This window comes from Podarcis pityusensis (genome assembly GCF_964106645.2).
Source record: "Podarcis pityusensis genome assembly, chromosome: 9".
Lineage (NCBI taxonomy): Eukaryota > Metazoa > Chordata > Lepidosauria > Squamata > Lacertidae > Podarcis > Podarcis pityusensis.
Genome location: NC_138034.1, coordinates 1,534,234 through 1,559,040, shown reverse-complemented (window position 1 = coordinate 1,559,040; position 24,807 = coordinate 1,534,234). Strand labels below are relative to the sequence as shown.

The window sequence follows — 24,807 nt, the reverse complement described above, 5'->3', positions numbered from 1 at the left end:
CCCATAAGCCTCCTTGCCTGCCCCCTGTTCCTCCAAATACTCCCCTTTGTTCCTTCCTTCCTTCCCTCCCTCCCACCCACCCACCCCTTTTTCCTGCCCCACATGCCTGGCTGCTGCTGACACTCTTAATTTTTTTGGGGGGGAGGGGACAGGAACAGGGAAGTACCACCTCCTTCTGGTGCCACATCCAAGAAGCCCACAGGGAAACTATTGAAATACCCCTTGGGAGAAACTGCATTTCTCAGGATTGACTTAGGGACACATTTGCAGTGGTACCTCGGGTTAAGAACTTAATTCGTTCTGGAGGTCTGTTCTTAAACTGAAACTGTTCTTAACCTGAAGCACTACTTTAGGTAATGGGACCTCCTGCTGCTGTCGTGCCGCCGCCGCACGATTTCTGTTCTCATCCTGAAGCAAAGTTTTTAACCTGAGGTACTATTTCTGGGTTAGCAGAGTCTGTAACCTGAAACGTCTGTAACCTGAGGTACCACTGTATTTGGGTATTCTCCCCCCCCCCCCCATTTTAAAGGTGCTGCTTATATTCGGGTACGGCTTATATTCGGGCCAATATGGTACTTATCTATAACGAAGAGTCATGTGCAACAGATTAACATGGGCACCACTTTGGAAATCATTTCATATGTCACTTGTACCCTCTTTCTCCCCGCCATCTCCCAAACCAACTTCTCATGCCCTGTATGTCTTGCTAGCAGCAGGTATGCAGGGGGAGACTGGAATTCCTTAAACATTGCACAGGTACTCCAACTCCCTTTTAAAAGCAAGGGAGGAAAGAGTTTCCTTGACCTGTAGCAGGTAGAATAAATATAAACAGATGAACTCCTATAGCAGGGGTAGGCAACCTAAGGCCTGGGGGCCGGATGCGACCCAATCGCCTTCTCACTCCGGCCCGTGGACAGTCCGGGAATTGGTGTGTTTTTACATGAGTAGCATGGGTGCTTTTATTTAAAATGCATCTCTGGCTTATTTGTGGGGCATAGGAATTCATTCATTTTTAATTTTTTTCAAAATATAGTCCGGCCCACCACATGGTCTGAGGGATGGTGGACTGGCCCACGGCTGAAAAAGATTGCTGACCCCTGTCCTATAGACTAATTTTACTCTGAAGGTGATAGACAGCTCCAAATCCACAAAAACTCAGGTGTAGCGACTCTGCTCCTCTTAAAGATAGTCACTTAAAGACTGGTTGCTTCTGGAATCTTTTGTTGGCCCTGACATTGGGTGTCCCAGTTCCCATGATATAGAGGCACAAATGTATGTTTGAATGCATTGCATCCTCAGGGGGCTGGACAATATATAGACCTGTTGTTGTTTTATTAGTAGTATTAGCAATAGTATTAGTGTTAGTGTTAGTATTAGTATTACTACTACTACTGTTTATTACCTGCTCTCTTCACCCCAAGGTCCCAGGGTGGGCTTCACAATATTTAAACACAATTTTTAAAACAGTTTAAAACAAAACTTTGTCTCTGCCTATCACAGCAATGGTCATTTTTTAAAAAGTTACAAATAACATGGAATAACCATTCTCATAGGGATATATAGTGTAACTAGGAAAGGAATTACGGGATGTGTCTCAAAGTTACTCAAGAAATTGTTTCCCTCTTTCAAAATTCATTTTGCTTCTCTTTTTGTTTTTTGTTTTTTCCAGAAGGAGCACGACAGGCTGCCCATGACCATGAGGTAAATTTGCTCATACAGCCAAGCCTGACTTTTAAATAATACAGTAGTTTAAGTTTGGCCGTGGGTGGGGTGGGGGAAAAGTGGGGGGGGGTGTGTGTGACATGATCCAAGTGTGAATTGTGTGATGCTGATCAAGGAACAAAGGGAAATAAAACCATGATCTCGGCATACGTGATTTCTTTGTTTCCTTGGCTTTAAATGGAGCTCCATTTAGTACTTTTTCTGGAGTGCTGTTCTTATCACAGTACTCTTACCAACAAGCTAGGTAGGCTGTTTTCTATCCCAAGGTGCTCCTGTATGCAGTCTCCCAAAGCCAACTTGCTCCATTTCATTGGCCTATGTAAGTAAAGCTCTCAACCAATTTCAGCAGCCTGAGTTCACTTCTAGCGGAGATGTTAATAAGGTGTAGCTTTTTCATGCATACATAAAATAAAATAAAAAATCCTGTTCCTATTGATCTTAATGGTATTGTCCCAGGCAAGCACTTGGATTGTTTAGGGCAGGCTGACAATTTTCAGTCACATATTTTGTAATGGGTAGGTAGGTTGCTTGAAAGAGCACTGGTGTTGATTTAAAAATTGTTATCTGACTGGGAGTAATACAAAATCGGAAATGATAATGAAAATTTCAAGATAGGCTTTGCTGACATTTTCTGTGTTTGTTACTCCTCCCTGCCCACTCCACCCCACCTCCCAATTATTTCTCTGCTAGTGTCATCAGGTTTGGGATAATTTGTGGAACCTGAACACTGGGGCGTATTCTAGCAGTTCAGATAATTATTTTCCAGACTGACACTTGGTACAAACGTCCCTCTGTCTCATTTTAAGGATAATGAAAGAAGCATTGGTTTTGTGTTTCTCTTCTAATTTATGATAAATGACACTAAGCCTGAACAAATTAGTCCTTTGCAATGAAGTGGTAATCAAATCCGTATGATTTTAATCCCAGGAGTGAGCCTTAGAGTGGTTTAAGTACATAGGAGCCCCCAAGAGGATCCTTTACATGCTGGGCTAATGCACTTGATAGGGGAAGAGTGCTGATGGTTTTCATTACCACTCTTCCGTTAAGCAGAATTTTTCTGCCTTTTAGAGACTGAGCAATTTTGCTTAATTGCTTAAATGCTTGGGGGTTGGGAGATTGTACTTAGAGAATCTCTACCCTGGGGACAGCAATTATAATGCCCAGAGTGTCTTCTTCCATCAGCCTCCAGTCTGAAGGAGGAGTTATTTGTGATTCATTCCCAAGGTTTAGTGCCAGATTTCCTTGGGAGTTCCTCAGGACTGACTTTCATCATATTTCTCCTTTAGGCTAATACTCATTTTGCATCCTCCTTCTTAATGTCATTTCTGCAGCATGTTGAGAGGCTGATGCTATTTTATTATGGTGTTTTGTTTTTTACAATCAGTCTGTTTGAATTATTTATATGGAGATCATTATATACAGTGATGTGTTGTTGACATGTTGATATATTTGGTTGCTTTTGTCATGCTATACTATGAATTGCTTTGAGCGTAATATATCCAGAAAAGCAGTATACAAAGGCTGCAGTCAGATGTCACAATAAACAGTGGGAATGAGGATAGGTGAGTCTAGGGCTCACAACCACCACCCACTTCCCTCTTCTATTGCAGCATGACTTTTGATGACAGTTTCAGATAACCATAGCTTAGTATTACATTGAAACCATAAACTATGGTTTATCCTGACAGTAGCTTATTAACTCAGTTTGAAATGGAGTTGTTTCACACTATAGATAAGGTTAGTTGCGGTTTGTTGGATTTGGCCGACACAGCAAGTTGTGGTTAAGCAGGGAGGCAGGGAGACTTGTGGTTCCCAGTATATTGTTGGACTTGCAGCTGCCATCAATCCCAGCCATCATGGTCAATGGTCAGCGTTGGTGGGAGTTATAGTCCTGCCACATCTGAAGGGCTACAGTTTGCTGTGATGAATCTACCGCAGTCCAAATGACTGTGACTTAGTGGCCCCTCCCAAAGGGTTGTCCTTTCCCCTGCTCCAGTATTGAATCCAAGTGGGGAAAAGAGGCTGTCAAATTGTGGTTGGGACCTTCCCGATTTGAGGGGAGATGCTGTCCCCTGCGCACTCAATGAGGGTTTCCCAAAGTATCCTCTTGAATGCTGATGAGCATATGTAACTGCCTTGTTATGTACAGTTAACACACAAGGATTTTTTGATTATTATTTTTTAAGAGCTTCTTGCTGCTAGAAATGTCTGGATTTGGCAGATGGTGGGAGTGATACCGGAAACATTTTTGACATCCTGTTGCTTCCTCCTGATTTCCTTTTCTCCTTCTCCCCCTCATATGTCTGCCTGTGTCTGCATTCCCAACTGCCTTTACACTACATAAGGAGTGCCAGCTTTCTTTATTAGAAGATACAGCAGCTGTCTTGGAGTTTGCTCAGGCAAACACACAAAGAGTTTTCTGAAGTTCCACCGAGCCGTTGTCTATCTTGGCTGTCTGCCAAATGGCTCTCCGTTAACTCTGCCAAGCCCCCTTTTATGAGGCATACACTGATGTGAAGTACTGAGCTTTAACTGCCAGAATTCCCTTGTAGGCTCTTAACCACTTAGCTTTCTTGCTTGGCCCCAAATCATGTTTGACACATCATTTAAAGCCTAAGGTGTTCAAAAACAAATGGCCACGGTGTTGGTGAAAACAGGAGAGCGGCATTTTCTACTTGGCATATGTGGGCAAGGTCACGATCTAGTTAACCACATCCCCCAGCCTCTGCAAAAAGCAGAGCTAATAGCGGCTTCAATAGACAGTTTGGTTTGGGAAGAAATGTGGCAGGTGTAAAATGTAAACTCTGCTCCAATCAAATGGGAAGCCCTAGGACTTGGTGCTGTAGATTTAGCCGGGAGGAAAGCGCATTAAGAGATTTGATCACTGTTCTGCTACATTATGGTTGCTTTGGCTTCTAGGCTCCCATTTTTTTGTTGCTTGCCAGTGATGAACTGACACAGAGGATGCTACCATGAGTAAATACAAGAGCTTTCCTTGGAAGAAGGGCCTCTGTTGCAGAGGATTGCCTCACTCCCCTTCCTGGCTTGCATTCTTCTGACACATGCACATACCCAGATTGCTTCTAGACTCAGTTGGGACAATAAAGCCACCTTAATAGCTCTTGCCAGCATATAATTCTAAGCAACACTTTGGAGCCAACATTTTGCTTTGCTCTTCACCTTCCAGAGATGTGATGTAGGAGCAAATGCCCTCCCCTTGTGGCGCCGTTGAACTGAGCCTATGGGTTACAGTGGCATAAGGAAATCTGGCTGATTCTCATCCTTAAGTAACTTTCATCAAGTGAACATGGGAAATGTGAAGTAGGAAGTGGGTCAAGAGTGAGCGCTGTGCCATCCTAAGTTCTGTATCATTTGCATGCCCCCATTAATATCCATAACTGAAAATGGTCTCTTTAGTGCTTCCTTTGGTGGAGATGAGTGTTTCACAAATGTGCAGCACAATCCTTAGCATGTTCACTTTGAAGCATCCCCATTTTGTGAAATGGGACTTATTCCTGGGTTCAGGAAGCTTCAACTTTTCAGCTGAGTGTTACCCTCTGAGGCCCTTAATAGACAAAATGAAGAAACCACTGCAAAAATGCCCATTGCCTTCACTTAATGTTAGCTGCTAAAAAGCCATTCCTTGTTCCTCTAGGGAAGCTTTAAGGTTTTTGAAGCTCCATGCAATAGCCAATTTCACTAGGAAATTCACTTGAATCCGTGTTTTTTTCTGTTCCTTAAGACTGCACTCTGAGGCATTGTCTCTTATTAGAGATCTTAGTATCTCATCCTATCTTGAGAATGTCCTAAAACTTGTTAAGGGAGAGGTGCTTATTGAAATCCTCACGTGCTGTTACCTTCAGCATATCCGTCTGTTGTTACGCTGAGAAATCATCAAGATGTGTGTACCATTCTTGTCTGTATGCAGAAGGAAGCTGATACAAAGGAGAGGTCCGTTTTTGATATTCCAATCTTCACGGAGGAGTTCCTGAACCACAGTAAAGGTGAGCAGAATGCAAGACATGTGTCCCCATTCCATTTTTAAAAAAATGATATTTATTAAAATTTCAGAGAAAAAAAGAATTACAGAAAAACAAAAAGTAAAAATACAAGAAAAATACAAAATACAGAATAAAAGAATAAAAAACACTTAGAAAGAGAAAAAAAAATGAGTCAATCTTTCCATAGCTTACATTCATATCCTTGTTTCCCTGACCTCCTCATACCTCCCTTTTTTGTATTCCAGTTCAATTAGTTAAGTCAGCAATTTCTTTCCCTCTTTGTTTTCTCATGATCCTTTAACTTAATATACTATAACTTTAAATTTTCATCTATTAACAATCCTTTTTTACATACACCTTTATAGCATTACTGCTTAAACCACCTAACTTCATTCCAACATCATTCTAACATTCATTAATTTTGCAGGATTTCTGTAAATAGTCTTTGAATTTCTTCCAATCTTCTTCCACCGACTCTTCTCCCTGGTCTCGGATTTTGCCAGTCATTTCCGCCAATTCCATGTAGTCCATCACCTTCATCTGCCATTCTTCCAGAGTGGGTAGATCTTGTGTCTTCCAATACTTTGCAATAAGTATCCTTGCTGCTGTTGTGGCATACATAAAGAAAGTTCTGTCCTTCTTTGGCACCATTTGGCCGACCATGCCCAGGAGAAAGGCCTCTGGTTTCTTCAGAAAGGTATATTTAAATACCCTTTTTATTTCATTATAAATCATCTCCCAGAAAGCCTTAATCCTTGGGCACGTCCACCAAAGGTGAAAGAATGTACCTTCAGTTTCTTTACATTTCCAACATTTATTATCGGGCAAATGATAGATTTTTGCAAGCTTGACTGGTGTCATGTACCACCTGCATATCATTTTCATAATATTCTCTCTTAAGGCATTACATGCCGTAAACTTCATACCTGTGGTCCATAACTGTTCCCAGTCAGCCATCATTATGTTATGTCCAACATCTTGTGCCCACATGTGTCCCCATTCCACCCACCCAATAACTGGCAGAGTTGAGCAAAGGGTATTTTACACATTGCTCTGTGCAGTGTTTTGTTTTGTGACAACATTATGCGCATCTACTCAAGTAAGTCCCCTTGAGTTTATTGGGGCTTTCTCCCATGTTAAGTGCATATAGAATTTCGGCCTTAGTCACTTTGAGGTGGGACTGTTGTGGGACAAAGAGGAGGGATAGAAGTATTTTAATTAAAGAAGCAAATTTTCATGAAGTCTAAAATTGGTTAGCTACCATTCAGCTTCAAGACTGAAAAAAATATAACTTCTTCTATACTAACCCTCTCTTGTGCTCAAGGTGTAGAGTTTGTTCTGATTTTTTGTATGTCCCAGTCCTGTTCAAAAAGAGATCACCGTATTAGACTTACTGGTCTTTTACCAGATCAGCCAGTCTTCGGAGCCCCTTTCACCCCCTTCTTCTCCTCCATGAAAGCAGCTGTGAACTTCTGGTGCTAACCAAAATCTGCAGCGAGAGAGTTTCCCCTTGGATTTTGCAGCAATGCCTGGCTTGGAATGTCATTCCATTTGATGCAGTGGCAGCAGACACTTGTACTAGCAAGATCTGGAGATATTCCCTGGGCAGCCTATCCTTTTAGTTATATCAAGGTGAAAATAATTTTCAGAGAATGGGAAGAATTTTATTAATCAAGCAGATGTTAGGGGCTTTTCTTCTGAAATTGAGTGGCAAAGAGGATTTGAGTTATCTGTGCTCTTTGTCAAAAGAGGTCTCTAAAGTACCTTGGCATATGCCTGTTGGAACAGTGGCTGTGGCTGACTTACTTCGCCATCAAATACGTTCCAGGTCTTGATTTTCTCCCCCTTTCCCTTGCCCCCTTCAGTTTAATCCTTATATACCTGTTTGTTGTTTATTTCGCTTCCCTTATTGGATATTACCAAATATTCTCCATAGCCAACTGTTGGACAAAAGGGCTTGCTTATGATCTCCCCTCCCCTTGTCATCTGTTTCTCCGGTGGGGGGTTGACAGCACGGGAAGCCGAGCTGCGCCAGCTGCGCAAGTCCAACATGGAGTTTGAGGAGAGGAATGCTGCCCTGCAGAAGCACGTGGAGAGCATGCGCACAGCGGTGGAGAAGCTGGAGGTGGATGTGGTGCAGGAGCGCAGCCGCAACACAGTCCTGCAACAGCACCTGGAGACCTTGCGGCAGGCCCTCAGCAGCAGCTTTGCTGGAGTCCCTCTGCCAGGTGAAAACCCTTTCCAGAGCCTGCTCACCTCGGAAGCCTCATTTCGGGCGGGGGGGGGGGAGTTTGTAGCCCTTGGTTTGCTTCAGGGATTGCATGCTATATGTCCGGCTAGGGCGCTTTCGGATGTTCTAAATGTGGAGAGCTGCCCCTGCTCTCGTGTGTATGGTGTGAGCTGAGCATGTGTGTGAGAGAGAAAGTTTGAAGTTTGAATTAGCTGTGCCATTCTGTTGCCTATGAGTACTTCAGAAGAGAGGCCTTCACTCTCTGCCAGCTGAATGGACGTGCCTGTGGGACCTTGAAGGCCTGTCAGCAGTCCTAGGAATGCAGCGCAGCAGGGGCGTTGCCTCCATTCAGGCTGGGGCTGCATAGAAAAGGGGGATTTGCCAAAGCACAAAAAGCGAGACGTGACCTTTTTCCTTTTTTATTTTTAAGGACAAATTTGGGGAGGCCTCAGAGACCCCAAAAACCTTTTGGCACCCCAAATATCACATCAAGGGAGCCATGGGAGCAGTCAGTGATCATTTTAAAACTATTTTTTTTAAAAAATGAAAACATCTGAGAAGTGACAGGTGGGAGGTACAGAAATCTCTTGTGAGGTCCTGATTTGACTTGTTGGCCACGGGTTAGTCCCTCCTGTGATACAGTGTGGTGAAGCAGTCCCTTTTGTCCTACTATTGGCCAAATGCTGTATCCATGCAAGCAAACCACCTTCATCCCATGTGCCTTGCACTGACGGAGCATTTGAGAATTCAAGTCCAGTCTGCAATTTGGCATAAGAGTGAAGCTTCAGTCCCTGCTGTAGCTATTGCAGTTAACACGCTGTTTTCTTTTTCCCTTTTCTCATCTACACCTTGCAGGAAGTGGAGAGATCCCCACAATGGACACCATTGATTCATACATGAATCGGCTGCACAACATCATCCTGTCAAACCCGCAGGATAATGAGAATCTTATAGCCACTGTCCGAGAAGTTGTAAACCGCCTCGAACGCTAGTGCCTGGGTGAGCCACTGCCTTGCCAGGACTCTTTGCTCTTCCTAAGACTGAAGTGAAATGGCTGGCTTCCAAGTTAGATTTCAGATCCCATAGACTTTGATGTCAGCATTCTGTATTTGGTGAAATCAAAGTCCAATAGTATTTAGTTGTCCAGCACAAATGCCACATTCACCACAGTCACTGTTTCTGATATTCTGAGACCTTACATTTTTCACAGTTACACTTCCATATACAAGGGCATATTTAATAGGGTTGCTAAACCATGGTATATTTCCTGTTAGCAGTGTTTATCAGCTCTTGTATGCAGCTGTACTTTAAGAAAAGAAGCAGAAGGACTAGCTTGACCTTTTTGTTTTAAACCTGCAAGGCTAAGTTCCTGAGCCATTATTCTGAATTGCCAGGATGAAACCAAATGGCATTTTGATTCAGTGGATTCTGAGCGGAGGTCCATCTGTGCCATGGGAAGCCAGAGGTCCTCAACCTTTCTGGTCCTGACCTTTTGTGATAATTGCGTAGTGCAGTTAATTGCGTGATTCCCGTTTCAGCTTAGCTTAAGTAAAAAGGCCATTGCCCTTCCCTCAAGCAGCCGGATGGAACAGACGAGCATTCCAAGTCATGTCTGCTCCCTGCAGGATTTAGAAGCAGCACTTTTGCCGCTGTTTTATGAAAGGGAACAGCTTGCGGACACAAGTCTGGGATTTTTCTGCAGCTCATCAGCCTTCTTGTTTTAACAGGGCATTTTCTGTTAGGATGCCTGTAAGCTGGAAAGGAGAGGCTTGGGGAATTGACAGGTGGGAGGCTGTTTGTCTGCGACAGAATGTGGCAGTCAGTGAAGAGGTCTCCCTTTAGGCAGATATTGGAAGGGCACCTCAGGCCCAGAACCAGATGCTTCCCATTCAACACACCTTGCAGCAGAGCCTGACTCGATGTTAAGACAGTTAGCTGTATGCAGTTGTCTCTGCTGTTGTGAGTGACCCTAGGAGAGTTATCAACATTATTTGTGGCATCAAAATGGAAATGTGTTCTGCTTCTGGAAAAAATTGCATTCAAATTTGAATCACTTGAAGCAACAGCCACAAAAAAACAACCACCACGCTTCTCCTCTTTCCTCACTGTTCTGGTTAAGAAGGCATGTTCTCATGTTCTCACTCCCTAAAAACAACATAGATAAGGCAATTAAGGCAGAGCTTGCAGGGCAGCAGTTGAAGAAGGAGCAAAAAGGGTTTTCTTGTGTGTGTGTGTAGCGGCGCGTGCAGTTTGATCCATCTTTTAGATTTAGGGGAGCTAGTCTCAAACGTTTGTTGGGGGAGACCTAGGGTTTTTTTTGTGGGGGGAGTTATTTGTCCTGTCTTCACGCTTTTTATGATGGAGGACCGCTGTAGCCACCCCCAACGACACGTTCTCAAGATGGAGGGGGAGGGAACAGCTGCAGTCGCCTGCGGTTCCTGCGCAATGTTTGCCATCTTGCCAAAGGTTGCAGGCAGCTTTACCTGCAGCAATTGCATGTTGATTGCCCTCTTAGGAGACAAAGTCCAGCAACTGGAGGAACGTGTAGATACGCTCCAAAGAATTAGAGAGCTGGAGCTCTTCTTGGAAGCAACAGAGCACACCGTCTCCACCAAGGAGGAGACAGGGGACTCCCCTGAGAAGGAGGCTAGTTCACCAACACAGGAGCCAGATATATGGAGAAACGTGACTCAAAGAAGTAGGAGGCCCAGGGTTCGCTCTGATTGTTTAGAAATACACAATCGCTTTGAGGTCCTCTCCCCTAGCATGGAAGACGAAGAGCAGACTCCATTTGAGGATCTCTCCCTCATTACAGTCGATCAGGTATATGAAGACGAGCAGCAAAGTCAGTCCTCAGGGAATGTGCAGGCGACCTTGGAACGGACAGCTCACGGAAGAACCCCGACCAAACCTAAGAGGAGGCGTGTAGTGGTGATAGGGGATTCCCTACTGAGGGGAACAGAAGCAGTGATCTGTGGGCCTGACAAGATGTCTCGGGAAGTGTGCTGTCTCCCCGGGGCTAAGATCCAAGATGTAACTGAACGACTGCAAGGAATCATAAAACCCACTGACAAATACCCCTTCCTCTTGGTTCATGTGGGAACCAATGACACTGCAAGCAATAGCCTCCAGAAGATCAAAAGAGACTACGAGGCTCTGGGCAGGAAATTGAAGCAATTAAATGCACAAATTGTCATCTCATCTGTCCTCCCAGTTGAACGACGTGGCCCAGGGAGAGAGGGGGAAATAGTGGAAGTGAACAGGTGGCTTCGCAAATGGTGTAAACAGGAACGGTTTGGATTCTTAGATCACGGACTGCAGTTTCTTGAAGATGGACTTCTGGCAAGCGATGGGCTGCACCTCACAACGGTTGGGAGAAATGTTTTTGCCAAAAATCTCAGAAACCTCATCAGGAGGGCTTTAAACTGACTAATGTGGGGGAGGGAGACAGTGCTCCTGAAGGTAGGAGTCTATCAATTGATGAAGATGATCATCCAAATGTCATAGACCAAATGGAGCAAACAGCATGCAGACCTAGTGGTGGGAGGAAAAAATCCTTAAATAAGAGACACGGGGGAATGATTAATGGACTTCAATGTCTGTACCCTAATGCGCAAAGCATGGGAAATAAACAAGATGAGCTTGAGCTCTTGGTACAGCAAACTAAATATGACATAATAGGCATCACTGAAACCTGGTGGGATAAGTCCCACGATTGGAATGTAATAATGGGGGGATACAATCTATTTCAGAGAAACAGACCAGACAAGAAAGGAGGAGGAGTGGCGTTATATGTCAGGGATGTGTATACCTGTGAAGAGATCCAAGATTTAGAACCTCAAAGCCAAAGTGAGAGCATTTGGGTCAAAATTAAGGGAGAGAAGAATAACAGTGACCTCATTGTGGGAGTTTACCCCAAGCCAAACGGAGGACATAGATGATGCCTTCCTGGAACAGATGGCCAAGCATGCAAAAGGAAGGGAGATAGTAGTAATGGGGGACTTCAATTACCCGGATATTTGTTGGATGTCAAACTCAGCCAAGAGCATAAGGTCAAACAAATTCCTCACTGGCCTTGCAGACAACTTCATTGTCCAGAAAGTGGGAGAAGCAACAAGAGGAACAGCCATTTTAGATCTGGTCCTAACCAATGTTGATGACCTGGTTAGTGGGGTAGAAGTGGAAGGATCATTAGGCGCGAGTGATCATGCTCTTCTGAAGTTTACTATACAGCGGAAAGGAGCAGCCAAGCATACTAGGACTCAATTTCTTGACTTTAAGAAAGCCGACTTCATAAAACTTAGGGAAGTGCTGGGTGAGATCCCATGGACAGTAATACTAAAAGGAAAGGGAGTTCATGATGGCTGGGAGTTTGTTAAGAGGGAGATAGTAACAGCACAATGTCAGGCAATACCAATGAGACGGAAACATGGAAGGTGCCTAAAGAAGCCAGGGTGGCTATCTAAAGAACTTTTAACTGAGTTAAGATTAAAAAAGGATGTGTACAAAAAATGGAAAAGGGGGGAAACCACCAAAGAGGAATTCAAACAAATAGCCAGCACGTGTAGACACAAAGTCAGAAAAGCTAAAGCACAGAATGAACTCAGGCTTGCTAGAGAGGTTAAAAGCAACCAAAAAGGCTTTTATGGGTATGTTCGTAGCAAAAGGAAGAACAAAGAAACAGTGGGGTCACTCAGAGGAGAAGATGGTGAAATGCAAACAGGGGACACAGAAAGGGCTGAACTCCTCAATGCCTTCTTTGCCTCAGTCTTCTCCGATAAAGAAAACAATGCCCGACCTGAAGAATTTGGAGCAAATGATTCAGCAGAGGAAACACAGCCCAGAATAACTAAGGAGATAGTACAAGAATACTTGGCTAGTTTAGATGTATTCAAGTCTCCAGGGCCAGATGAACTGCATCCAAGAGTATTAAAAGAACTGGCAGATGTGATCTCAGAACCACTGGCAGTCATCTTTGAGAACTCCTGGAGAACAGGCGAAGTGCCGGCAGACTGGAGGAGGGCAAATGTTGTCCCTATTTTCAAAAAGGGGAAAAGAGAGGACCCAAATAATTACCGCCCAGTCATTCTGACATCAATACCAGGGAAGATTCTGGAGCAGATCATTAAGCAAACAGTCTGTGAGCACCTAGAAAGGAATGCTGTGATCACCAATAGTCAGCATGGATTTCTGAAAAATAAGTCACGTCAGACTAACCTGATCTCGTTTTTTGACAGAATTACAAGCCTGGTAGATGAAGGGAACGCAGTGGACGTAGCCTACCTTGATTTCAGCAAGGCATTTGACAAGGTGCCCCATGATATTCTTGTAAAGAAGCTGGTAAAATGCGGTCTTGACTATGCTACCACTCGGTGGATTTGTAACTGGCTGACTGACCGAACCCAAAGGGTGCTCATCAATGGTTCCTCTTCATCCTGGAGAAGAGTGACTACTGGGGTGCCACAGGGTTCTGTCTTGGGCCCGGTCTTATTCAACATCTTTATCAACGACTTGGATGATGGACTCAAGGGCATCCTGATCAAATTTGCAGATGACACCAAATTGGGAGGGGTGGCTAACACCCCAGAGGACAGGATCACACTTCAAAACGACCTTGACAGATTAGAGAACTGGGCCAAAACAAACAAGATGAATTTTAACAGGGAGAAATGTAAAGTATTGCACTTGGGCAAAAAAATGAGAGGCACAAATACAAGATGGGTGACACCTGGCTTGAGAGCAGTACATGTGAAAAGGATCTAGGAGTCTTGGTTGACCACAAACTTGACATGAGCCAACAGTGTGACGCGGCAGCTAAAAAAGCCAATGCAATTCTGGGCTGCATCAATAGGAGTATAGTATCTAGATCAAGGGAAGTAATAGTGCCACTGTATTCTGCTCTGGTCAGACCTCACCTGGAGTACTGTGTCCAGTTCTGGGCACCACAGTTCAAGAAGGACACTGACAAACTGGAAGGTGTCCAGAGGAGGGCAACCAAAATGGTCAAAGGCCTGGAAACGATGCCTTATGAGGAACGGCTAAGGGAGCTGGGCATGTTTAGCCTGGAGAAGAGGAGGTTAAGGGGTGATATGATAGCCATGTTCAGATATATAAAAGGATGTCACATAGAGGAGGGAGAAAGGTTGTTTTCTGCTGCTCCAGAGAACCGGACACGGAGCAATGGATCCAAACTACAAGAAAGAAGATTCCACCTAAACATTAGGAAGAACTTCCTGACAGTAAGAGCTGTTTGACAGTGGAATTTGCTGCCAAGGAGTGTGGTGGAGTCTCCTTCTTTGGAGGTCTTTAAGCAGAGGCTTGACAACCATATGTCAGGAGTGCTCTGATGGTGTTTCCTGCTTGGCAGGGGGTTGGACTCGATGGCCCTTGTGGTCTCTTCCAACTCTATGATTCTATGATTCTATGTTAATTTCAGACTGAGTTAGTTATACAAATATGAACACTTAACTGCTGTTGATGTTCCAACCACGGTTTGTAATTAGACATTCACTTGGCAAAATATTCATCGAACACGAGGAGGCTTTGAAGGCAAAGGATAGGAACTGTCAGGGTGGGGCCACCACTGAAAAGCAATAAGTCCACGTAGCTTTTTATGCTCTTGCTGTGTGTCAGGTTGCATTAACTAGAAAAACTTTTTCCCTGTCAAATGTAGTTTTGGCACGGCTTTTAACCTGCAGGTAAGAAAAACCCCTAAGTGCAAGTAGATAAATAGGTACCGCTTTATAGCGGGAAGGTAACGGCGTTTCCGTGCGCTGTGCTGGTGCTGGCTCGCCAGGGCAGCTTCGTCACGCTGGCCACTTGACCCGGAAGTGTCTTCGGACAGCGCTGGCTCCCGGCCTCTTAAGCGAGATGAGCGCACATCCCCAGAGTCAGTCACGACTGGCCCGTACGGGCAGGGGTACCTTTACCTTTAAGAAAAACGCAGAAATGCTGGGAACAAAATCAGTTATCACCTAATGATTCCTGGTGTATGAGATCAGAGACCATTGCCAAAACTTTGACATCTCCGGCGAAAGATGCTCCACCCGTTTTTGTTAGGCTAACTGAAAGCACTGTAACTTTTAGATGGGAAAGGCTGTTAAGGAGCTTATAGATCACTTGAAAGTAATGGGGTCCTTGTTTCGCATCTCAGTGGGACCTGGTCGCTTGGATACTATTTCACTCCTGCTTTCCCTTACAGCACTCACATCAATCTGTCACCCTAATGTTTTGATTCATATTATAAACACCAGAAATCGTTTTAAGTTTAACAGAACTGATATTAATGTCACTTCAAAATGTGTATATTCTACAGAGGTACAAAAAATTAATTCACTACCGGGGCTAGTAACATTGGATTTCTTTTATACACACTTCCATTTTAAGTTACATCATGTCTGTGCAGTTGAAACTGCTGCTTTTTGCTTCTCCTTGCTTCTTTTGATGATGGGAGCTGCATATTGACAATTTTATCTATGGTGTTGTGTTTTCAAATTTTAAATGTGTATTTTATCACATCTGCATCTGTAGAGTTTTGGGGTGGGTACTTACTCTAAGCTGTTTCAGCCAACACTTCACAATGTGTTTAAATAGAAGTTCTACATCTTCAAGGATGGTTTAACAGGATGTTGTGACTTTGAATAAACCTCTTCCATACAGTTTTCATATCCAACTTGTCTTGAGTTGATGATGGCAGGGCAGTTGGGCCTGGCAACCATGCTGGGCATTCCCATTGAAATCCTTTTCTCTTGGGCATAGCCCCAGTATGCAAATTCCTGATCAAGTTGTCTTTAGGGAAGCTGGGGGGAAAGACTGAGTATGACAGTGGCTAATTGCAGCAATGCAGCTCATGCCCATTTTTCGAAATCTTGTCATCGTCGTCCACTTTGTTTTATTTGCAGTTTCTTAGGCCCTGGATGTTTTTCTTAAAGGGATGAAACAAATGTGAGGAATGAGGGACATGCTGGGAATAAGCCGAAGACACTCTGGTTCTTGCTTACTGGACGAGCATCTTCTGTGAGGACCCAGGAGCAGCCCAAGAGAAGATGACATCCCCTCTATCCAACTTCTGGAGCAAGCTTGCACTGCTGTGTGCCATTTCCTGTTATTTATCACCCGGCTGTGGGCACACTCTGGACTAGAAGATGCCATGATGATGCTTCCTTCTCTGTCAGGTCAAAGTTGTCTGTCTTTGGTAATACAAAGCTCTGGAATTTCTGTTGCCCAGGCTCTGACAGAGTCTCTCTCTCCCCCCAGCGCAGTCCCACCCTGTTTCCCTGCACCTTTGTTGCATGTACTCTGTGCTCTGCTGGCCATCAAAGCCTCTCTTCCATTTGGTGAAAATGTCTGCAGACGTCTGTTAATTGCTAAAAAAAAACCCCTCTGTGATAATCCAGTAAAAAAAGAAAAGAAAAAGGACCATCCGCTTTCTTTTTTCTCCTGGCATTGTAAGTTCAAAACCTTCATGTTGGACTGAAACCTTCTTTGTAGTTTGTTACCTAGTTGTTACATGGTAGTCTTGTGATTCAAATATCTCTTCTGAGCAACAGGAAATGGGCCTGAAGGAGAAATCACATGCCCTTCCCCTTCTGGTAATGTGTGGCCATCCCAAAGAAATAAACTATGTAAACAGGTCTCTTGCTATGGATTTTTACAGAGCTCTAGCAAAAACAAAGTCAATAAAATGGGGATCTGGAGGCTACCATAAAGCAGGCATGGATAACCTCCGACCCACAGACTAAATTAGTCTTAGTAGGGCTCATAATTTGCCCTGCAGAGGCATTTTCTCTGCCATAGACCTGACATCCTACACTGTCGAGAGTGGGGCAGTTAAAGACATGACTGCAAAGGAGCATTGGGGAGCCCTGAAGTGCACTTCTGAGTGTTCTTTGGCAGGGCTGATAGCGAGCTCCACTGGGATCTGCTGCACTCAGGAGTTCCTGTTCAGTAATCCAGCTGATCCCTGCCAAAAGCAGGGCTTGAAGCTGGTGCCACTCAGCTGATCAGCGCTGACTGCAAGCCCTACTTTGGGGCAGGGATCTTCCTTTGTAGCAAACCCCTAGTTGCCCCTTTGAAGAGCTGCAGTACATGCTTCAGCCAGTGGTAGAGGCCAGAGTGAATTATGTGGGTCACCCTAACCTAGAATCTCACTGTGTTCCATTGAGTCTGCACACATGAGACTGCGTCTCCGCTCCTCCACATGCAGCTGCTGGGTGACCTTGGGCCAGTCACACTTCTTTGAAGTCTCTCAGCCCCACTCACCTCACAGAGTGTTTGTTTTGGGGGAGGAAGGGAAAGGAGAATGTTAGCCAGCCGCTTTGAGACTCCTTCGGGTAGTGATAAAGCGGGGTATGAAATCCAAACTCTTCTTCTACATTTATGTCTCTACAAATGTGAAATGCTGCAGAATCAATTAAGCAAGAACATGAGTATGTTTGGCCCAGATTCTAACACCTTGTGTGAAACCAGTGTAGACCACCCATGAAATAAGTTTCACCTGAGTTTGCTGTCCTATTACCTTGTTTACAGATAATCCTGTGAGCTGCTGAATTTCTGGATAGATCACATTTGGAGGAACGAGCTTAAGGACATTGGTGTGTCGCTAGCCAGGGATTCATTACAAAGACATGTATTGTGGATGCAAGGTCCTACAGTACTTTCAGCCAATAGATGAGGAAAAAACAGTGATTGCAGGGCTGACAAATGAATCCCTTTCTTCCTCAAATGTGATCCCCCCCCCCAATTTAATGCCTTCTATTGGTTTCTGCAAACACTGGTGTAACATCACAAAAGTGTACTGATGGCATATGTTTAACTCTGATAAAATACTGCCTTTTGAATGTTTATCTGAGTTTCGTGTAAACCTGGTACCTCCTGACATCAATCTGATCTTGTGGCTTCAGCAGAAGGCCTGCTACAATGCTATTGATAGCAACTGTACAGTCTGAGTTGGTACCCCTTGTTCACACAGCAGCTGTATTTTCATGCACCGACGGTGTGCAAAGAGTGCAGGAACAGTGGCAGCCCCTCCCAGAGAGTCCCTAGCAACTGTGCAGCTACACACAGATTGCAACACAATGCAGGACAATTCTGGCAGCAATGTGTGGAAAACTCCCATTGACAGGAAGCAACAACAGCAGCAGACCCTTTCCTTCCTCTCCTCTAGAGATAATAGCAAGGAAGGAAGGCCTTGGTCTTATATGAGGGAGCTGGCAGGCAGAATAAAAGTCCTGTTTCTAAGAGGTGTGTCCAAGTTTTCCATTGGGTAATAAAACCTTTCAAATTGTACTTTGAGCACAATTGGCATCTGTGAGCATTTGAATAGAGATAACTTTTGCAATGGGAATGTCCTGGCAGAAGTGGACCAGTAAAACAGGATCATACTAAAAGAGCAAAGGTCAAAACAAGTAATTGCTGCCCAGATGCAACAGTACAATGGGAAGGTTTGCTGCAGTGGAAAATTGCAGAGGAACGTTTGAGGGATACTGCTGCTGACACTTTCAGCCCTATGGTTTAGTAGAGGGGGATAACAACAACAACAACAACAACAACAACAACAACAAATTTATTATTTATACCCTGCCCATCTGGCTGGGTTTCCCCAGCCACTCTGGGCAGTTTTCAACAGAACATTAAAAACAGAATAAAACTTCAAACATAAAAACTTCTCTAAACAGGGCTACCTTCAGGTGTCTTCTAAAAGTCTGGTAGTTTGTTCTTCTCTTTGACATCTGGTGGGAGGGCGTTCCACAGGGTGGGTGCCACTACCAAGAAGGCCCTCTGCCTGCTTCCCTGTAACCTCACTTCTCAGGTGAGGGAACTGCCAAAAGGCCCTTGGAGTTGGACCTCAGTTTCCGGGCTGAACGATGGGGGGTGGAGATGCTCCTTCAGGTTTCCTGGGCCAAGGCCATTTAGAGCTTTAAAGGTCAGCACCAACACTTTGAATTGTGCTTGGAAACGTACTGGGAGCCAATGTAGGTCTTTCAAGACTGGTGCTATATGGTCTTGGCACCCACTCCCAGTCATCAGTCTAGCTGCCACGTTCTGGATTAGTTGCAGTTTTCAGGTCACCTTCAAAGGTAGCCCCACATAGAGCTCATTGCAGTAGTCCAAGCAGGAGATAACCAGAGCATACAGCTCTCTGGCGAGACATTTTGCGGGCAGGTAGGGTCTCAGCCGGCGTACCACATGGAGCTGGGAGACAGCTGCCCTGACCTGCGCCTCCATGGACAGCTGTGAGTCCAAAATGACTCCCAGGCTGCGCACCTGGTCCTTCAGGTTACCCCATTCAGGACCAGGGAGTCCTCCACACCTGCCCGCCCCCTGTCCCCCAAAAACAGTACTTCTGTCTTGTCAGGACTCAACCTCAATCTGTTAGAAGAAGAAGAAGAAGAAGAGTTTGGATTTGATATCCCGCCTTTCACTCCCCTTCAGGAGTCTCAAAGCGGCTAACATTCTCCTTTCCCTTCCTCCCCCACAACAAACACTCTGTGAGGTGAGTGGGGCTGAGAGACTTCAAAGAAGTGTGACTGGCCCAAGGTCACCCAGCAGCTGCATGTGGAGGAGCGGAGACACGAACCCGGTTACCCAGATTACGTGACTACCGCTCTTAACCACTACACCACACTGGCTCTCTGCCACCCATCCTCCAACCGCCTCCAGACACTGCAGACACAGGACCTTCACTGGTTCTGATTTAAAAGAGAGGTAGAGCTGGGTGTCATCCACATACTGATGAACACCCAGCCCAAACCCAATCACAGTATATGACCAGCACGATGTCTTGCGAACTTACAACTAGGAACTGGTGGATTGTTATTTCAAGTCTGTGTCACTTTTACATATATTCACTCATTAGTCTGTTCCATTCCATTAATCTGCAGGATTAGTTTTTTTTTAATTGATTCAATTTTTCTGATCCACCGATTAGTCAGATTAGGTCAAATCATTAGAATTCATAAGGATCAAATCTCAACTGCCTAGGGACAGTGCCACATCTTGTTATTGGCTCTGGTGCAGGGGGGCTTTTTGGGATCCTGGTCCCTTTACTCAGAGAATTGCTGCTCTATGAAATTTTAAAAGGTGATTAGACAAGCTTGTGGAGGATAGGTCTGTTGTGGTTCTAGGGGTTGCTCGTGCGTAAGCCAGTGCAAACACCTGGCTGGGTTGCCTGAGTGAACCTTTTCTTTTTCTTTTTTATAAGATATTTATTAAGATTTTTTAAATATTACAACAAAAAATGAAAAAGAAAAAGAAAATACAAAATAAAAATGATTAAAAACCACTCAATTTTTCCATTGCTTATTTTTCCTTAGCTTGTTTCCCGGACCTCCTCATACCTCCCTTTTTTGTATTCCAGTTCAGTTTGTTGGTTCAGCAAATCCTTACCCTCTTTATTTATCCTAATCTTTGGTCTTAAAATAGTAACGTTAGATTTTTACCTCTTAACAACCCATTTTTCATATTCCCTTAAAGCATTACAGCTGGAAACCACTTAATTTCTATCCAACATCGTTCTAACATTCATTAATTTTACAATATTTCTGTAGATAATCTTTGAACTTCTTCCAATCTTCTTCCACCGACTCTTCTCCCTGGTCTCGGATTCTGCCAGTCATTTCTGCCAGTTCCATATAGTCCATCAACTTCATCTGCCATTCTTCCAGAGTGGGTAAATCTTGTGTCTTCCAATACTTTGCAATGAGTATTCTTGCTGCTGTTGTGGCATACATGAAGAAAGTTCTATCCTTCTTTGGCACCAATTGACCGACTATGCCTAGGAGAAAGGCCTCTGGTTTCTTCAAGAAGGTATATTTAAATACCTTTTTCAGTTCATTATATATCATTTCCCAGAAAGCCTTAATCCTTGGGCACGTCCACCAAAGGTGAAAGAATGTACCTTCAGTTTCTTTACATTTCCAACATTTATTATCGGGCAAATGATAAATTTTTGCAAGCTTGACTGGGGTCATGTACCACCTGTATATCATTTTCATAATATTCTCTCTTAAGGCATTACATGCCGTAAACTTCATACCTGTGGTCCATAACTGTTCCCAGTCAGCCATCATTATGTTATGTCCAACATCTTGTGCCCATTTAATCATAGCAGATTTCACCGTTTCATCCTGAGTATTCCATTTCAACAGCAAGTTATACATCTTTGACAAAATCTTAGTTTTGGGTTCTAATAGTTCTGTTTCTAATTTTGATTTTTCCACCTGGAAACCAATTTTCTTGTCCAAATTATATGCCTCCATTATCTGATAATAATGAAGCCAGTCTCGCACTTTGTTTTTTAATTTCTCAAAACTCTGCAATTTCAGTCTATATCCGTCTTGTTCCAAAATTTCCCAATATTTCAGCCATTTGGCCTCCATATTGAGCTTTTTCAGAGCTTTTGCTTCCATCGGTGACAGCCACCTTGGAGTTTTATTTTCCAATAAGTCCTTGTATCTTATCCAGACATTAAACAATGCTTTCCTGACAATGTGATTTTTAAATGCTTTATGTGCTTTGACCTTATCATACCACAGATATGCATGCCATCCAAATACATTGTTGAAACCATCTAGATCCAAAATGTCAGTGTTTTCAAGAAGCAACCATTCTTTCAACCAGCAAAAAGCTGCTGATTCATAGTAAAGTTTAAAGTCTGGCAGGGCAAATCCACCTCTTTCCTTTGCATCTGTTAATATTTTAAATTTTATTCTAGGCTTCTTGCCCTGCCAGACAAATTTAAAAATATCTCTCTGCCACCTCTTGAAACAGTCCATTTTGTCCACAATTTGCAGTGTTTGAAACAAAAACAACATTCTAGGCAATACATTCATTTTTACCGCAGCAATACGGCCCAGCAGTGAAAGCTTCAAATTTGACCAAATTTCTAAATCTTTTTTCACTTCAGCCCAGCATTTTTCATAGTTGTCTTTAAATAAATTCCCATTTTTTTGCTGTCATGTTAATCCCCAAGTATTTAACTTTCTTAACCACTGTTAAAGCTATCTAATTCTGAAACCTCTCTCTCTCCATTGGTGTTAAATTTTTCTCTAAAACCTTGGTCTTTAACTTATTCAACTTAAATCCTGCAACTTGACCAAATTCTTGAATCATTTCTAAAACTCTTTTGGTACTAGATTCTGGCTCCTGTAACGTCAATACTAAGTCATCTGCAAATGCTCTCAGTTTGTACTGTTTGGCTCCGAACTGTATACCTTTAACCTTCTAATCATGTTCAGCAGAACCTCCAGGACCGATATAAAAAGCAATGGGGAAATTGGGCAACCTTGTCTTGTCCCTTTTTCTATCCTAAATTCTTCCGTCACCACATTATTTACAATTAGTTTAGCCTTTTGTTCTGAATAAATTGCACTTATACCGTTTTCAAAACCTTGGCCTACCCCCATCCCCTGTAGGTTCTTCTTCACAAAACTCCAAGAGATATTATCAAAAGCTTTCTCCGCGTCCACAAATATCAAAACTGCTTTAGTATTTATGTTCACTTCTAGTTTTTCCAAAATATCAATTATATTCCTCAAATTATCGGACAAGTGTCTTCCCGGGAGAAAGCCCGCTTGGTCTTTATGAATCTCTTCCATCAATACTTTTTTCAATCTCTTGGCCAAAAGGTCTGCAAAAATTTTGTAATCCACATTAAGTAACAATATGGGGCGGTAGTTCTTAAGCTGAGTCTTTTCAGTCTCTGTCTTCGGTATAAGTGTAATGTACGCCTCTTTCCAAGACTCTGGTGCCCTTTTCCCTTCCAATATTTCATTGCAGACTTCCTTTAAAGTTGTAATAGCCACTCTTTCAAAGATCTATAATATCTAGAAGTTAGCCCATCCGGTCCTGGAGATTTGCCTAATTGCATGTTTTGAATGGCACCTTCTACTTCCTGTTCAGATATTTTATAGTTCAACATTAATTTACTTTCTTGGGATATTTTTTGTAATCCATTTGTCTTCAGAAATTGGTCTATATCCATTTCTTTCTGTGGCCCTTGTGTATATAGTTGTTTAAAATACCTCTGGAAACAGTTTCTAATCTCAGTTGGGTTATGTATAGTCTTTCCTTCCACTTCTAAATTTGTAATAGTATTTAATTTTTGTCTTTTTTTCATTTGCCAGGCCAGCAATTTCCCACATTTGTTAGCTGATTCAAATGTTTTTTGTCTCATTTGTTTAATTTTCCATTCTATTTCCTGATTCATCATTTCCATATATTGTACTTGATATAACTTTATTTCTCTCAAAATCTCCTGCGACTTTGGTTTTGCTCTCAATTTCTTTTCACTTTCTTTTATTTTCCCCAAAATTTTATCTTTCTTCTCATTTTGACTTCTCTTCTTTATTGCATTCTGTTGTATCAGAAACCCTCTCATGACAGCTTTACTTGCGTCCCAGATTACTCTTTTTTCTACATTAGTATTCATATTTATTTCAAAATAGTCTCTCAAGGTTTTTTGGGCCTTTTTATACACTTCTTCATCTCTGAATAGGGTGTCATTCATCCTCCATCTGAAGGAGCCAGTTGATGTTAGTTTCAACTCCATCCTTACCGCATTATGGTCGGAGCAGGTTTTTGGGCAGATTTCCACTTTCTTTATCTTTGGTGCCATTCCTCTAGTTACCCATATTTGGTCAATTCTAGTCCATGTCATCTTAGCTTCAGAAAAGAAGGTTCCCTCTCTTCCCAAGGGGTTCTTTGTTCTCCAAGTGTCCACTAAGTCAAAATTGTCTGTCATCTCGAAAAATGTTTTCGGTAGTCTACCATCCTTGGTAACTACCTGTCTTTGTGCCTTATCCATGTTTGTAGATACTACTCCATTCATATCCCCCATCAAAATCAGATTGTAATCCAAATAATCCAATAAAGTCTCATGCAACTTTTTAAAAAATTCAGATTTTTCCTCATTCGGTGCATAAATTCCTACTATCAAAAATTTCTCTCCTTGAACTTGAATTTCAATTGCCAAAAATCTTCCTTGGTCATCTTTGAAAATAAATTTCGGTGATAGTCTCTCCTTTGCATATATCACAACTCCTCTTTTTTTAACTTTGTCAGATGAGATAAACTCCTGTCCCAATCTCTTATTAATCAGTAGTTGCCTGTGTAACCTTGTTACATGTGTTTCTTGTAGACAAATCAAGTCCAATTGTTCCTTTTTTAGTAAATGAAAAACACTTCTTCTCTTCCGAGGAGAATTCAAACCATTACAATTCCAACTTAACAGTTGCAGAGCCATGATGGGGTTACTTCACTTTACCTCTAACTGCGCCAAGTGTCTGTTCTTGTTCTGTCAGTGGTGTCACTTTCTCTGGACCATGCAATCCAAAAGATAAGTTTGCTATATCTAGTATTCCTTTTTCCAGGGCTTTTGGCTCTTCTCTGGATTCCACTTCTTTCTGTAGATCTTCTCCGTGGTCCTTCAGAAACCTATCTTTGTCATTGACTGATCTTATTTTTATCTTTCTTCCTTTATATTTAAAGGACAGGCCTTGAGGGAATTCCCACCTAAAGATGATTCTATTTCTTCTCAGCAGGGCAACCAGATCTCCGTAGTTGAGCCTTAAGTCCAAAATGTGTTTTGGAATGTCCTTGAATATCTCCACACTTGAGTCGTAAATTTCCAAAGTCTTTTGGTAATGCAGATTCAAGATTTTGTCTCTCTCCTCTTTTGTTCGAAGGGTAATCAAGCAGTCTCTCACCTTGTTCCTCCTTCCTCCTCTTCCAAGTCTAAATGCACTCACTATCTTAAATTCTTCCTTCCCCAAATCCTGTTGCCAGAAATCTGCGAATTCCTGCGTAAGAAAATCAGCCAAATTGTCTTTCTCACGTTCAGGTACAGCCCTGATT

General features: G+C 43.0%; 1 protein-coding gene and 2 long non-coding RNA genes across 11 annotated transcripts in view; 2 read left to right on the top strand and 1 right to left on the bottom strand.

Moving 5' to 3' along the window:
• HMG20A (high mobility group 20A) overlaps positions 1 to 16,586 on the top strand; it is a 64,602-nt gene extending 48,016 nt beyond the window's left edge. For 7 of the 9 annotated variants that reach the window (XM_081021588.1, XM_081021587.1, XM_081021585.1 and 4 more), the window contains 5 exons: positions 1,670 to 1,701; positions 5,651 to 5,726; positions 7,736 to 7,951; positions 8,809 to 8,952; positions 15,855 to 16,586. In XM_081021588.1, the coding sequence (XP_080877714.1) occupies positions 1,670 to 1,701; positions 5,651 to 5,726; positions 7,736 to 7,951; positions 8,809 to 8,945 (461 nt within the window). In that variant the 3' untranslated portion in view covers positions 8,946 to 8,952; positions 15,855 to 16,586. The remainder of the gene's footprint in view (positions 1 to 1,669; positions 1,702 to 5,650; positions 5,727 to 7,735; positions 7,952 to 8,808; positions 8,953 to 15,854) is intronic. The other 2 variants (XM_081021582.1, XM_081021581.1) reach the window with 2 other exon arrangements.
• LOC308485703 lies at positions 15,855 to 19,669 on the bottom strand. Its single transcript, XR_013990691.1, has 2 exons — positions 19,580 to 19,669; positions 15,855 to 19,323 (listed from the first exon to the last, which is right to left on the bottom strand). It is a non-coding gene; the product is annotated as an uncharacterized lncRNA (long non-coding RNA).
• The window catches only part of LOC308485693, a 26,694-nt gene continuing 21,224 nt past the window's right edge, over positions 19,338 to 24,807 (top strand). The window contains exon 1 of the long non-coding RNA XR_013990679.1: positions 19,338 to 20,061. This is a non-coding gene — a long non-coding RNA (uncharacterized lncRNA). The remainder of the gene's footprint in view (positions 20,062 to 24,807) is intronic.